Below are 16,455 nucleotides of genomic sequence, written 5' to 3'. Positions count from 1 at the left end.
GATCTTTACGCAGGTCCCTGGATAAAGAGCTGGCTTTTTGTTTTATCATCTTGACAAAGTTGCTTTGTTCTTGCTCAAATTTCCTTAGCAATCTGAAGAACTAAAATAGAATCTCGCTACTTAAGTTAGAATTGCCTTGCTGCCAATGGCACTGAATCTTTTACCCTGTGTGTATATACTTCTGCGGACTCCTTACCATGAGAAGTGTGATCTCATCTGAGTGAGAGCTAGGTTTTCTGTGACTGAGGTGAATCCTTCAGTCTCATAAAACATTCGTATTTTCCCTCATTTTCTTTTGCCTTCAAGTTTTTACATTTGGTTTCAGTTTAAAATGTTATTTTTTTTTTTAAGCATAAGCCTCCTCTTTCATGGCCTCCTGTTTTATGTGTTATAAAAACAGCCTCTTCTACTCAAAGACATAAATATTCTATGTTGGTTTTCTTTCTGCTTTGTCTTCTTTGTTGAGGAAGGGACTCACTCCGGGGAGTACCAGCGTGCTCACCTACACTGCTTTTATGCTAACTCTTCTGTGATTACATTTTTAATTAATTTGGAATTTATATGTAAAAATTTACAGCAAGAGGAAAGATTGTTTTAAAATAAAAGGCAAGTTGTTCAGCCTTAATTATTGGATAATGTATCCATCCCCAGGACTATGAAATATATCTCATTTTATCATACAGTAAATACCTAAGGATACTTTAGTATCTTTTTGGTTCTGTGATTATTTTCATATTCTTTTATCCATACCATAATATGCTAACAATTAAATTTTTATTGAGCTGTATATCATGCTATATACCTATGATTCTAGGAGCTAGGTAGAAGGCTAAGGCAGAAGGATTAAATATGGGGCCAGCCTGAACTACATAGGGAGTTCAAGGCTAGTCTGGGCTACAGAGTATGACCCTATCTCAAAAGCAGCATCAGTGGTGGTGGCGACAATGTGGTTGTTGTCATCTCTCCTTTCCTCCCCTCCCCCCCCACCCCCGACATTTCTGGTTTTTCCTACCACCTTATGATCACAGATAACTCTTAGAACTTTTTTCACCAATCTAAGCACCTCTCAAAGGAATTCTCCTGTGTTTTTATTTTGTATTGCTTATATAGTGCTGGGCCTTGTACACACTAAGTGCACACTACAGCACTGAGCCACACCAGAATTCTCTGTCTTTTAAAGTTTATTTTATTTTATGAGTATGAATATTTTGCCTGGATACATGTATGTATAACACATGCGTGCCTAATGTCTGCACAGAACAGAAAGAATTCCCTTGGAGTTATGAATGAGCCACCATGGGACATTAGGAGCCAAAGTATGTCCTCCTAAGAGCAGCAAGGACTCTTAACCATGAGCCATCTCTCCAGCCCCCAGACTTCTTTAAACACTTCATTTGCATTTTAGCTGGCACACGATCAATATACACAGTCACAGGGTCCATTGCAGTGTCTCAATGCGTGCACAACCGTAGAATGATCAAATCAGGGTGGTATCCATCAACCAAACAGTCACAATTTCCTTTAAGACACTCAATCTGACTATATCAAAAAGTTGTCTGTTTTTTTGACTATTTATACTACAACGGATCTCTCTCCTGAACCCTTTAATTAGTTTGAGTCACATTTCAGCTCATGTCTTCTGGACAAACTGTCAAACTACAAACAGTGCTGTTTTTTATTTCCTTTACCTCCACCTTTTTATTTTCCCCTAGTGACCCATCTACTATGCATAGCTCATGCTGACCTGCGACTTGCTACATAGCCGAGGCTGGCCTGGCAATCCTCCTGCCTCAGCCTCCAGACTAACAGAGATTACAGATGTGCACGCCATGCTTCATGTTCCTCCCGTAGCCAGTTCTCCGCACTGGCTGGCTGAGCTAGCCCTCGTGACCCGATAGAAAGTAGTGTTGGTGCTGACAATCAGGACCGCTCCAGCAATCAACAGGAAGTCTCTGGTGTTTAATTAAGGAGGGTGTCGCCATCTGCTCAAGGCAATTACAGCTAATCCTCTTGCTCAAAAGCACTCTGCTCTCATCTTCCACTTTATTAACAATGGGAATAGATACTTATTTTATTAAGTTAGAATTATTCTAGCTAGAATCCAAGTATGGAGCCCAGTATGGTGGTCTACGTTGTAATCCCAACACTGGTGAGAAGTAGACAGGAAGATCCTGAGCCAGTCTTGGTTACAAAGTGAATTTAAGGCCAACCTGGGCTATGTGAGATGAAGAAAGAAGGGAGAGAGGAAAGGAGGAACTGAGGGAGGGAAGGAAGGAGGGAGGGAGGGGAAAAGGGAGGGAGGGAAGGAAGGAGGGGTGCCAAGCACAGGTCTACAAGTCCCACTCATCATTTGAACACAGGAAGGAGGTTCACATACCTGCTCGCCTGCTGCCCCGACCCCACCAGGTTACAGAAGAGGATGACCACCCTGTTCTCACTGTGGAGAGGCACAGAGAATCGTTGGCTGTCACGGACTGCCAAGCGCGGAGACACTGACAGACTAGACGGATGGGCTGGAGAAGAGAAGACACCAGAGCATCCTGTCATCACTGGGGGAAGGACACCGGGGACTTTGTGGGGAGAGGGTGGGTCTCCTGGTACCTGACATACAAAATTCATATACATTTGATTTTGCGATTTTAGCCAGTCAATAATTTTAAAAGATGGGCCAGAAATTTTCAAAAGCAATCTGAAAAGCAACCTGAAATTACCTGGGCTGCTTTTATGTCTCCATCTAGGAGAACCATAGAGCACCCCTACTGGGGACAAAAGAGAAGGCCTCTAGTTCTAATCAGTTCTGAAACACTAATTTTATTTCCTCAAGGAAAATATGTGTTAGCCATGATTAAATTTGAAATGAGGACTTATTTCCCTGGATTATAACAGTCAAGGTCAATCAGTGTTTTGTTCCAGATTATGTGCCCGCTATTCTCCTGTTAATGCAGAAAGCATCAAACATCTGCTTCCTACGGCCTGGGCTACCTAAGGACATGGGCTCGGAGCACAGCTTACATCTGAGGTGTGGCCATCCACATTAGAAGCCTACAATACCATGCTTTCTCCTACTCCCTATGCCTATAAGAGATACATTTTCATTTGTAAATGATGTACAGTGGGAGAATAGCAACAAAATGCAATAAAATAGAATGGTAACAAGTTACTATCATAAAGGTTACTTAATATTCATCAACTGTGGGGCTGGGGCATAGGTAGAGCGACTGCCTGATTAGCATATGTAAGTCCCTGAGGTTGATCCCCTATACCACAAAACAGGTATACACGTTATCAGTGGGTACTTTTGAAAACTTTCATCTAATGTTTTTTGAGCACAGGGGGTGTAGATAACAGAAACTCCAAAAGGGGAATCTGGAAGTAAGTGGGGACTGTTGCATGCTGCAATGGGGTCTTTAAACATGGCCTTCTAAACCAGCTAACTGTGCTAAAATGTACACTGATATACAATGAAACTTAGCTTAAAAAAAAAAAGACCACGTTTACCTGCCAGAGATTAATATACTTCTTAATATCTTTGCCCGTCTACAGCTCAACAGGTAGAAATTTGACTCCAGACATGGTCTGTGAATTGTAACAGTCCTGAACCAAAGATGACAGCAGCACCTCCTGCTAAGCAACAGTTCTCAGCATGTGTTTCCTGGACCTGCAGCATCAGCACCTCCAGGACCACGATTGACATGCAGGCTCTCACGCTTCCCCTCAGGCCTTCCGAATCTGAAACTCTGAGCCCAGAAGTATCCCTCGGGGTAATTCTAATACTCACTGAGATTTTTAATCTCAATCATTTGCAGGCAAGTTACAGAGGAAATGAGCCTAGCAATTGCAATCATTAAAGGCTTTCTGCCGCAGCACCCTGAGAAGACTCCTTTCACACTCACTCATGCTGTTCCAAACAACTTACGTAAGGCACTACTGTACCTGAGAGTGTCCCCTGACCAGGTGAGGGAGGGACTTGGAAAGCATACACATTGTCACCCTCTGCAATGGTATTCAGGTCCTCTTCATCAAAGAATGACCGCTGGAATCCATTGGGATACAGTTCAACCAAGATCACCTGAGATGAGAAGGATCGTGTTCTCAAAAAGAACCCACTAGATAAGAATTCAAAAACAGGGCCGGCGAGATGGCTCAGTGGGGAAAGGAGCTTGCTGCCAAGCCTGATGACCTAAGTTTGATCCTTGGAACGCTCAGGATGGAAGGAGAAAACTGATTCCTACAAGCTGTCCTCTGGACTCCATACATGTGCATTCACACACGCACACACACACACACACACACAAAATAAACATTCACACAAAATAAACATAACATTAAAAAATAAACAACTCAGTCTTAAAACTTATTTCTCCTTTCCTTCCAGGTGTCTACATATTTTAAATCACAAAATATAGCAAACAAAATAATTTGATTAACTACAGACATTTTTAACTGCAACCACACAAAAATTTTTAAAAAAAAAATCTAAACTTTTATACCTAACTAACCTACCATAGCACAAACAGGATAAAACACTCTAGATAAATAAAAACTGACTTCCATGAACAGTGCTGCATTAAGAGGGGTTCAAAGTGGTGTTACTAATTTTTCTCTCATGTCAAGACTGGAAAACATGTTCATGGAACACAAGAAGATGGTTACACTACAGGAAAGAGACCTGGCTTCCCTGGAAACCAATCCAGCATCTCGATACACAGCTCTCACAGCGACCATTTGAGGACAGCAGCTGGGAAGTTCTCTTGTAAAAAGAGAGAGAAAAGAAAAGCAAGCCAGGCAATGGTGCCACAGGCCTCTAATCCCAGCACTTGGGAGGCAGAGGCAGGTGGATTTCTTAGTTTGAGGCCAGCCTGGTCTACAGAGTGAGTTCCAGGACAGCCAGGGCTATACAGAGAAACCCTGTCTCAAAAAACAAAAACAAAAACAAAAAACAAAAAACAAAAACAAAAAACAAAAAACAAAACAAAAAAAAAGTGTGAACCAGAAGAAAATTTTGAGTTGTAGAAAGGAAATGAACCAAAGAAAGTAGTAGTTAATATTTCTAATTACGTAAATATTAAATTCAAACTTCACTGGTCACTCATCACTGGCCATTCACCATAACATCATGAAACCATGTTTAACTACAAGTGTGTGTGGAGTAGGGTGGGGTGGATATTATAGTCTGGAATAATGTCTACTATTAACTCTCTACAGTAACATTTTGTGTCAGGGTCAAGGCGGAGATAAGTTCTCAGTACCTGTCCCTGGCTGGCCTGGCCTGGAATCTGTAGCAATCCACTTACCTCAGCCTCTCAGATGCTGGATTATAGGCGTGAGCCAACAATACCTGGCTACTATCTATAATAATATCTAAATAAAAAAGATGTAAGAAAATTGAAGCACTGAACCAAGATCTTTGTGTTGCTTTGAGAAGATTTAACATTAGACTTTAATCATTTTTCCCACCAGCTTTTAGTAAAAATTAAAATAAATTAATATATGAATCCTAAGTCACAAGACATAGAATAAATGCACCCAGGTGCTTCCATTACCATAGACAAACATGTCAATCAAAGAAATCAAAACATCAAGAGGGGTGTTCCATTCTAATCAGACTGTCTATCCTGTCCTGACACCATGTGGGGTCTGTGCCCCTCACAAAGGCATCGGACACTCCGGATTCCTGGCAGTCCTGTGGCTACTTAGCCTCTGCCTCTATCAGAGTGGCCCTTTCCATCTTCCACTACTGTCATGTCTCCCAAATGTTGTGCTCTTCCCCGCTGCTCACACACAGTTCCCTAGAACACTTAAGAGTTCATTTATATTTATGTTTATGTTATGAGGGTGGGGGCCTGGCATGTGCAAACCACGGCATGTGTTTAGAAGTCAGATGACCACTTTCTAGACTTAGTTCCCTCTTTCTACCATGAACTCGGGACATCAGGCCTGAAGGCAAGCATCATTACAAGAAAAATATGCATTATTTTCCCCTGTGTGAGAATTCCACAAAAATCCTCCAGGTAGAAATGGAGGCCATGAGTTACCATAGGGGTAGGAGGGAGCTGGTAGACTGACAACCTTGGTAACCAGGGCAATTGATTAGACAAATATACAGATAAGACCACAACCTTAAGATGTACATATTTTGTTGTATGTGTGTTATAATGTACCTAACCAAAAAAAAACTTACACATATTTTTGTTTCCTTAGTTTTAAAAGGTTCTACTGGGTTACCTGAGAAACATAAATTTTCCATTTTATAGTTAAAGAAACAGAAGGCTGAATCACTTGCAAGGCCCAAGTCAGAGGGCTGGAGAGCAGCCAAGTCACAGCTAGAACCCCCCTCAGGGCCCCTCTGTGATGTTGTCTTTACTGTCAACTGACTGCAGTTAGGATCACTGTGGAACACAGCGGCAAGTGCCCCTGGGCACACTTCTAGAAAGGTTTCACTGAAGATGAAGACCCACCATGAATGTGAGCAGCACCAGCCCATGGGCCAGGGCTGGACGGAATGCAAAGAAGGCAGGCTGGGCACCAGCTTCATCTCGCTATGTTTCCCTGACTGCAGGCTGCAGGTGGAAGTGTAGCCAGCTGCCTCACCCATGCCCACCCCCCCCCCCAGCATATTAGGCTACAATGTAGCCCTCAAAGCCAAAATGAACCCCCCCTCCCTGCCGCTGCCTGTTGTCTCTGTATTTGGTCATGGCAATTAGGAAACTCACTTAGCCTCTCATCTTGCCACACTGCTTGTCACTGTATCACTTTGATCCCAACATGTCACAGGGGTCCTCTGGGCAGAGTAAAGCCAATTCTTCACCAGGACTCCTTAGGAAGCAAAATCAAGCAACTCACACGTGGAACCCCAGCACTCAGGAGGTTTACCATGAATTACGGTGAGTGTGAGACCAGCCTGGGCTCCAGAGTCAGTTCCAGAGCCAGTCTAATCTACAGTGTGAGAAGATCCTAACTCAAAAAAATAACTAAATACATAAAACAAAGACAGGTTTTGTGGTACATGCTTTCTAAGCCACAGAATGAGATGCTGTCTCCAAAAATAATAAATAGATAAATAAATAAAATAAAGTCATGTTTGGTGGTACAAGCAGAGCCCCCCCCCCCAGCAGTAAGGTCATGTGGTCAAATCCAGCTTGGGCTACAAAGGAGGCAGTCTTAAGACAGCAAGACAGTTTTCCGCCTTCTCCATCTCCTCTCTTGTCACAAACCTTCAATGTCCGCATCTCACTGAGCACCCTTTTAGCACCCCGCCGATACTCTCAGGAGTGAAAAAGCAGAAAACCACATGTGTTCCAATCCCAGCTTAGCCACCTCCTTGCTTGTGTGACCTTGGACAATTCACTTAACCTTTCAGAATGCTTTTCCTCACTTCCAAGATGAAGATCTCTGAATATCTTTTTGTACAAGAGTGGACAGGATTAACTCATGAGATAAGCTGATCACAGTGACACATGCCTAAAATCTCAACACTGGAGAGGCTGAGGCAGAAGGATGGCTAGGAACTTAAGGCTACCCTGGAATATATATAGGGGTACCAGGCCAGTCAGAATCATGTACCGAGACCTTATTTGGGAGGGAGGGAGGGAGAGAGAAAAGAAGGGAGAAACGGAGAAAACCACCATAGGACAGTGCCCACACTTAGTAAACATGACTAGTTAGCTGCTCTTGGATCACAATTACCATCACCTTCTGAACTGCAAAGTGTCTCTTTGTGGTCACCCTGAGTAATAATGCAGGGAGAAGTCAAGGCCAGGCCACCACAGACACCAAGGGACAACTAATCAAATAGAAGCCAATGAGTCATGCTGGAGTCATCTGGGAGCCACATATTAGCTTGGGCAGCTGGCCCAGTCAGCATTCTGTCATCCGATGGCCAGAACCCAGCCACCCCGGCCGTCCCAGCACACCTCCTCTGCAGGGACGCCTCCTTCCTCTGCCACCATCTTCCTCAAGGCCGCCACTGTGCTGAGGATCGGCACAGCCAGGCCAACACGCAGGAACCGCTGGCTCTTAGAGAAGAAAGCCAAAGTGACACTCAAGAATCTGGAAGACAGAAAGGGAGCCAAAATTCTTAAAGTACTGAAGGGAATGGTCACCAACACCAGGGACCATGGGGACAGGCTGAGCCCAAACACAGTGAGCTAGTTGGGCCCCTGTACTTTAGGTGCCCAGCTGCTAGGCGGCAGGAGAGAGCCAAATCTTTCTTTTCCAGAGGGTTGAACATAATAGGATTTTGAGTGGAAACCACACTATATAGATCCCCGATCCCTCTGATCCTATGATGGTAACAATTAAACAGACAATATTTAAAAGAAATGAACAAATAAAATTCTACATTTTGTAAAACAAAACAGCCAAGCTGCTTATTTTAGAAGAAATCAACCCTACTGGTCACTTTTTTCCTAATGAAAATTTCCCTTTCAGTCTCTGCTTTCACTTCCCCTCACAGTCCCCAGAGACCACTCCTGAGGGACAGTGGCTGCTGAGCTGTGGTAATTAGCCAAGTCACAAGCTGGGATTAGAACCTAGGAAGTCTGCCCCAGGGTCACTGCTTTAACCACTGTGCTATGGAGACGCCTCAATCACAGCCTCCATTTTGATTCTATCAATGGTGGTATGACCCATGTTACTGTATATAAGACGACAGTTATGCTCATGACACAGATAGCACAGCAGTTCTGAGCAGAAGGCTGTCATGTGCAGCCTTGAAGAAGTTCCATGTTCTGCTGCATCCTCAACATGCAGATAGATGTGGATAGGAAGGGAGGAGACAGGACTGAACAGACGAGAACACAAGGAAGAAACACCGCCACCTACAGGTCTGCGCCAGCTCCCGCAGTCACCTTCCAGGACACAGGCCAGGCCAGCTGTGTTGATGGCAAGATGGGATTCTGGGAAAGAGGCTGCACTGCTGGTGCCTTGCTTTTAGACACTGCAGCCCACTGCTCTCTCACCCCAACGCCGATTTCTCCCTCACCTGTACCAAACAAGCCTTTTTCCTTTCTCTTTCTTTCCTCCTTCATGAAATAATCTCCCTGTAATCAAGGGTGGTAGCTCATGCCTACAGACACAGCCCTTGGGAGGGCAAGGCAGAGGGATGGGCTATAGAATGAGTCTCTGTCTATAAATAAGTAAATAGGAAAGGCAGGAAAGAAACATTTCCCATGCCTTTATAAAGAAGGAACAGGACTTTGAGATATGGCAAGGAAGAGCATGTAGCATCAGAAACCCTTGTCTGACTGAAGCGGGGCTGTGCCAGCTCCTGAGTGGGCCAGAGTCCTAAGTTGGGACACTGTGGACTCAGCATGGACACACTCAAGCATCCCGTTCATCAGCTGAAGAATGCACACTCCTTCCTCCTTAATTGCCCATTAACTGAGTGTTGCCTGGCTTTACAACCAATCTTAGAGAAATGCTAAGTGAAAAATGGCAGATCCAGAAACAGAAGTTTCTCAGAAAAGAGGAAAGAGGGGTCACGTACAGTGGGCATGTCACAACACTCAGGACATTCACGTACCTCGTCTGGCGCAAGGGGATGGGAAGGGACACACACAGGAAGGGGTCGAAGGTGTTGCTTTGCTTCAGGCAGTGAGGACAAGTCAAGGAAGACCTGTGAAGGCAAGAGCAGAGATAAACCATCATTACACTTAAGCAGCTCGAGAGCCCTCAACGATCTCCGCAGAATGAGGGTAGCACTGCCTTCCCGGCAGTTCCACGCAGAACCAAACACAGGTGTTCCGTGCTCACTTTCATGTGAGTGCTCCTGCAGTCCTGCACAAGACTACCCAGCAATAGATAAGGAACATTTAATAGATAAAATGTGGGACATCCACAGTGTGGAATACTACTCAACCACTAAAAGAAACAGTCCCGATACCTTGAAAATATTATGTCAAGTACCAAGAAATACCCAGACCTATTGTATCATTCTACTTAGATATCTAGAATAGGAAACGCCAAAGAGACGCATTACAGATCGGTGGTTTCTAGAAGCTGGGGGCGAAGGAAGTGGAAGGTGACTACTTACTGGGTAGCAGGATTTCTCTTTAATAGAAATGGATAATAGAAGTGTTCAGGAGCCAGGAGCTGGGTGGCTGCCCAGCACTGAGAGCATACACGCCCCTGGGTCGGACATTGAAATGGATCGTTGAGCTTGGTGCAGGCGCTGAGGCAGGAAGGACACCTGAGCCCAGAAGTGTGAGGGGCAACAGAGGGAACCTTGTGTCAAACAACAAACTAAATGGATAACTTGTAAAGTGAAACAGTTGATTCTATGTTTCAGGACTCTTCCCTTTCGAAGGGAGGAGAGGGAGGAGTTTAGTCTCATGTCTCAGTATATCAAGGATGGGGGAAGAAACCCACACATCAATTTTCAAGCCAAAGAGGTCTCGGGGGTCTTTTTATTTTTGATTCTTCGTTTCCCTGAGGCCCCAAAACACACGAATCACTTTTTTGAAGTGGCTATTTGATTTATGCTTGTTTGTGATAGGGAGGGTGGGAGGACATGCCACAGTTCGTATATAGGGTCAGAACAGTCTTTGGGAGTCAGTCTTTTCCTTCCATCATGTGTGTTCTAGCACAGAACTTAGGTCTTCAGGTTTGGCAACAAGTGCCTTTACCCTCTGAACCATCTCACTAGCATAGCCCACAGACAGATTTTTAAAGGTCCAGACTTCCAGGTTTTCCTGCCATAGATTCTATATCAATGATGTAGGAGAGGGACTCTAGCAAGAGCCAGATGTGGTATCTCATAACTGTAATTCTAGCACCCAGGAGGCTGAGGTAGAAGGATGGAAAGTTCCAGGCCACCATAGGCTATATAGCAAGATTCTGTCTCAAAGATAACAACAACAACAACAACAACAACAAAAACAACAACATAGCAAGAAGATGAACCTAGAGATTCATCTGAGGTGTCTGCTCCTTGCCAGATCTTGGAGATACAAGTTACCTAATGGTTATAATAGGGATACAAGCTATCTAAGTGGATACAAGTTACTATAAAGTTGGTAGTGATTTAGAAAACAGTCCCCAGTGGTCTTTTGTTCCGTGGCTTATTGTACTGGTGGTAGTGTTGGGGCACAGGGCCTCAGGGATGCTAGGTCTACTGTCTACACTGCACCCCACCCCACTGCCCAGTCTTTTCTGTTTAACATTGACCTGAGAGAACCAATGTAGTGTTTTGATAAAAAGCAGTGTGTCACGCAGCAATTCGCTGACCACAGCATTTGTGGGGTTCCCTCAGCTTCTCTTCAGATGATCCCATCCCTCCAAATCACTGTGCGCAGAGGTAGGCACCAAGTCACAGGATATACTCTTGTGTTTGGAAAACTTTCCAATCCCCACTTCATACTTTCCTTCTTTTAGCCTCCAAAAAGCAAAAGCAGGTGTGTTTTAGCCTTTTCTTTCATAGAGTTGCATTGTATCAAACTGGCTCAAGAATATGGCTTTGATTTCTTTTCTTTAAATTTACTTACGTGTGCCTGTGCAGGTGAGCATATGCAGTGGCCTGCAGAGTCCAAAAGGGGAAGATGGATCCTTTGGAACAGGAGTTAAAGGAGTTTGCAGGTTCTGGGCTCAAAACGCATCCTCTGTAAGAGCAGTAAGTGCTCATAACCTCTAAGCCACATTTCCTGCCCCAATATGACCTTATATTAGACCTGAAATTATTTCATGTAGCAAGATGTGTGATTTGTGAAAAATAAATAAAAATTTTCTAAATAATTGGCTAATTGTCTGTCTGTATGTATGTATATGTATCTTATGGTAGTGAGAACTGAACCCATAGAATTGTATTGTATCAAACTTCATAGACTTGTATCATATCCAAATGATTCAAGAATATGACCTTGCCATTCCAAGCATGTCTGAACTATAACCCCATTCTTATTTTGTAAAGAACAAAGATAACATAAATAGATAACAACATAGATAACAAAGATAACTTGTTCCTAAGTTAAACTACAGAAAAGATGAAAAATACACCTGTTTCTCAGAAATTGGAATGGTGACAGATAAAATATGACCAGTGGGCTCCAAAACAGACATGGAAGTCCTGGGTTTAGCCCTCAATACCTCAAAAGAAATGAGGAGATAGAAGAGAACCCACAATTACCCATCACCCGTTTCCTAAAGGAGACTGACAGCATCCATACTCCCCATGAAAACACACAAATTATGACAATTCAATACATCGTCCTGGAGCTGCCCCCAGGCATCCCAGTACAGGAAATCACCTCTCATACCTCAAAAGCCCTTCCTTGCGTAGGCTCCCTGATGACACTTTGTCTATATGACAGGCTCTCTGGCTCAAAGCGGTATTCTCAGCTGTCACCAGCACAAACACCTCTCATGTCCCTATAGATGAGAAATTTACTGGAAGGGCACTGTAGGTCCTTAGCACTCAACCAACTCAAATATCACTTCCTGAGAAGCCCAGCCCTGAAGACCCACCCTCCCCACCTAAAGTCAGGAACCTAGCATACACTTTAAACCACCCTCAATTTTCCCAAAAGCTATCCACCAATAATGCTTAAATAAAAACGCTCTTCCTGTGCCCCTCCCACTGAAACGAATTCTCCCACTGAAATTCTCCCACACCAGGCCCTGCCCACCACCCAGCCCCACCTCATTGCACTGTTGCCACTGACCCAGCTTGGTCTGCTTCTTGTCTGTTTTCTGTTTGTCTGTTTTGGAGAGAGGGGGTCTTTTTCTGTAGCCTAGACTGGCCTGTTTAGCTATATAGCCCTAGCTGACTTCGAACTCAGCAATGCCCATCTCAGTCTCCCAAGTACTGGGATGCAAGCCTTGGCCATTGCTACTGGTTCTTTCTATTCCTTAAACTTGCCCTCCCAGCCCTAGAATTCACTTAGATCGTTACCCACTTCGGTGCCTTGTCTCTGTGGCTCCCCCTCCTGGAATTCCTATCCCCAGTGATTTGACTGGCAGACTTCATGTCACTCCCCCCTTGGCTCAAATGTCCATCTGAAAAGGGGGCTTCCTGATTGCCATTTCTAATGCTAAGTCTCCCATCTCTCAGGTCCCTAGGTCCCCTCTTATTATTCAAGATGTTTGAGGCAGGGGGATGTTAGACAACAATAGGGGGGTTGTTGTCAAACATCACTCCCTACCCACATACCTGGAAAAGATTTAAGATAGGGGCTGGAAAGATGACTCTTCCAGAGGACCCCAGTTCAACTCCCAGCCCTCACGTGGAAGCCCACAACTTTCCATGCAGAGTCTGGGCTCATTTTGGATCTGTACTCCCCAATACTCTCAGCAACCAAAGAGAAGATGCAGCACTCCACAGTAGCTCCAGCAGCTTCCTCATGGTCCTCCCTCCCTGGAGCGGAGTCTGGGCTCCTCTCCAGACCATTTTCTGCTCCCCTGGAAAGTAGCTGCAAAGCATCCAGACACTACATGGGCCTCCTGAACAATCATCCTCAAAGATGGCGGTCCCTGCTTATTCATTCCCTCCGAAATTGCTGAAAATAATGTAAATCCTTAAACAGAGAAGTTTTAAGTCAATCCCTCCCCCCAATCAAACGCAAAGAATAAATGTCCCTCATAAAGTATGAAAATATGTGGCTGGAAACTGGGGTATTCATTCCCTCCAAAATTGCTGAAAATAATGTAAATCCTTAAACAAAGAAGTTTTAAGTCAACCTCTCCTGATCAAACACAAAAAATAAAAGCCCCCCAGAAAGTATGAAAATGCGTGGCTGAAAGCTGGGGAATTCTAAAAGATGAAATGTCACCTTCTTGAAGGGAAGTAATTAAGAAATGAAAGTCGCTAAGAGCTCTGGGGAGACACAGCAGAGTAGAAGAAAGGGGACCAGAGAGCAGTTCCGCTGATGTGGCTTAAGGCGGCACCCAGAAGGACCGACGCTGGAATCCATTTGAAGGAACAAGAAAGCCTGGCTCTGTGCAACCAACGGATCACAGACAATTGCAAACAAACAGGAGATAGGAAAGCAACAGAGGGCAGTTAGCAAACGCAGGGCTCAGACTTCAAAGAGCTGCTGAGGGCAGAGGTTCTTCCGCACTTCCTGTGAGTTCCAGCAAGAAGCCCCCGTGCCTCACTGGCCTCCCAGACTCTTGTAAGGGTGAACATTACAAGAGCTGGGGAGAAGTCCAGTCTGTAAACTGTTTGCAGTACAAGCATGAGAAACTGAGTTTGGTCCCAGTATGCACATAAAAAGGCCAGATGCCACGCACTTGTAAACTCGACATTGAGAAGGTAGAATCCTGGGAGTCCCCGGCCAGCCAGCCTAGCCTAACCAGCAAGCCCCAGACCAATGACAGATACCATCTAAAAATCAAAAACACAAATCAAAAAGAACCAAACCAGTGAAAACTGAGGAACACCACCTAAGTTGACTTCTGCCTCTGCACACACATGTAGACGTGTACAAGTACCCACAATAACACACAGATTATTAATAAAATATACTTAAGGATATATTAAGTCTACATATATTTATATTATATAAATATATTTAATGTTTATTATTAATGTCACTCAGTGGTAGGACATTTGCCTAGCATGTATGAGATCCTGGGTCAATCCCCAACTCCTCAAAAAGCAGTAATATAAATTATATAAATGTAATACATACAATTTATATTATTCAACAAATTTTATTATGAATGTATAACTACATACTACCTTATATATGACAGCACATATATTTCATGTGGAGCATAAGTATAAATATTTTCACATAGAATATAAAATATAAAATGTGTTATCAAATCATATGTAAATGTTACGCATTGACTCTAAAAACTCTCTCACGGGAGTTAAGAGTAGAACGGCAATTACCAGAGACCAGGGCGAGGGGATGGTGGATGGGGAAATGCCAACCAACAGGGCCAACCCACAGGCAGAAACGCGTCGTCTGTTCAAGCACACGGGTGGAGTGATTAGCGATGACTGAATGTTATGCAATAAATAAAAAGCTACAAAAGAGGATTTTTAAGATTTCACCAAAAACTAATAATGAACATTTGAGGATACATATATGTAACATGACGTTGTATATTGTCACATTGTATTTTTGACAAATGTCAAAACAGCATACCACTTACATGTTCAATTTTGGTTTTGCTCCAGCCTTTAAAACGTGGAATCTAAACCTGATGTTAGAAACATACATATGTGGGCATCTCACATAAGGGAGGTTTTCTGCATCCAATGGTTTCCTTTAAATCTTGACCCTTGTGCTCATTCCTGCCTCATCTTCGTTGAGTATGCTCCCACCCATTTGACCCTATTCAGCTACCAAAACTCATAAAAGGACACATGTGGCCAAACGGTCTGGAGCTACAGTCTCCTCTTTGAAGTCTTGCTGATGCAGGTATTTTCACTAAACATGATTCTTATGAATATTTATATTCTCATGTAGGAATACCCACAGTGCATGATTCTTGAAGTCAAAGGCCATGTGAAGATTTTTATATACACCATGTTGAGCTGAACGCTCTGGCCATGCCAAGCAAACAGGAAGAATCTTCCCAGCTTCATTGTGTCTGCAGGATGGTTCATCCTGGCCACCATATCCCTGCTCTACAGAACCACCCTCTAGCCACTCCTAAAGCAGGGCAGAAGGCCATTCCAAGAAGCCAAGAAGCAAAAGAAGAAAACCTCAAGGTTGGAGACAACAGGGGAGTGATTAACTGGGGCTGGGGCAGGAAAGGGAAGGGAACTTGAGTGTTTTGTTGTTTGGTTGTGCAGGGTCGAGGACAATGAGATACAGGTGGCCTTGGTGCAAAACTCCTGGGAACTACACTCGAAGCGCACCACCATCTTACCTGTACTGGGCTTGAAAGTGGCTCTGCACAAAGCTGGGCCCTAAGGAGGGAGGGGCTGCAGACGGCCGGAGGTCCTCTGAGATCTTACTCGATTCTGGAGGCAGCTGCAAAGGAACAGGGAAGAGATCAAATGACATCCTATCCACTTGTCACAGGGCTGCTTCCAGGCCACAGAGCCCACTGCCTCTAATGCCCATATCATCCCTCCCTGCGCCCTACGGAGCCGAGATTTTCTAGACTGGTTCACCATTACTCTTTCAATCTTCCGTTTGCCCAAACCCTTGAGAAAGGGTAGGCACCTGTGCGGAACGCAGAACTCCAGGGTGACCATAGGGAGAACTCACACACACTCCCTGCCCGACTCCACCCTGGGGTTGATGTCACCGTTCTTCAGTGCCTATGTCTGCTGGGGCTTCGGATACATCCACGACAGGTATCAACTGTCTACAGGAAAGTGTTGACAGGTGCCACCGCCTCCAGGTTCTGGGCAGCAATCTTCTCCTAGTTTCCTCTCCATTCAGTTGGCTGCTGCTGGAATTGCTTGCCTTGTGGCCACACCATATTGTCCTCTGGTTCCGCATCTTCAAAAATGCTCTCTGCTCTGTGTTTACACTGTTTTGTCCTCTGTGGTCTCTA

General features: G+C 44.3%; 1 protein-coding gene across 2 annotated transcripts in view; it reads right to left on the bottom strand.

Moving 5' to 3' along the window:
• Nucleotides 1-16,455, bottom strand: part of Usp43 (ubiquitin specific peptidase 43) — a 63,512-nt gene that overhangs the window by 29,824 nt on the left and 17,233 nt on the right. For both annotated transcript variants that reach the window (XM_052197048.1, XM_052197049.1), the window contains exons 3-7: nt 15,820-15,923; nt 9,524-9,616; nt 7,914-8,049; nt 3,934-4,069; nt 2,378-2,513 (exon numbers count right to left, since the gene is read on the bottom strand). In XM_052197048.1, the coding sequence (XP_052053008.1) occupies nt 2,378-2,513; nt 3,934-4,069; nt 7,914-8,049; nt 9,524-9,616; nt 15,820-15,923 (605 nt within the window). The remainder of the gene's footprint in view (nt 1-2,377; nt 2,514-3,933; nt 4,070-7,913; nt 8,050-9,523; nt 9,617-15,819; nt 15,924-16,455) is intronic.

The sequence above is a fragment of the Apodemus sylvaticus genome, chromosome 10 (genome assembly GCF_947179515.1).
Source record: "Apodemus sylvaticus chromosome 10, mApoSyl1.1, whole genome shotgun sequence".
Lineage (NCBI taxonomy): Eukaryota > Metazoa > Chordata > Mammalia > Rodentia > Muridae > Apodemus > Apodemus sylvaticus.
This window is presented reverse-complemented; position numbering and strand designations above follow the sequence as displayed.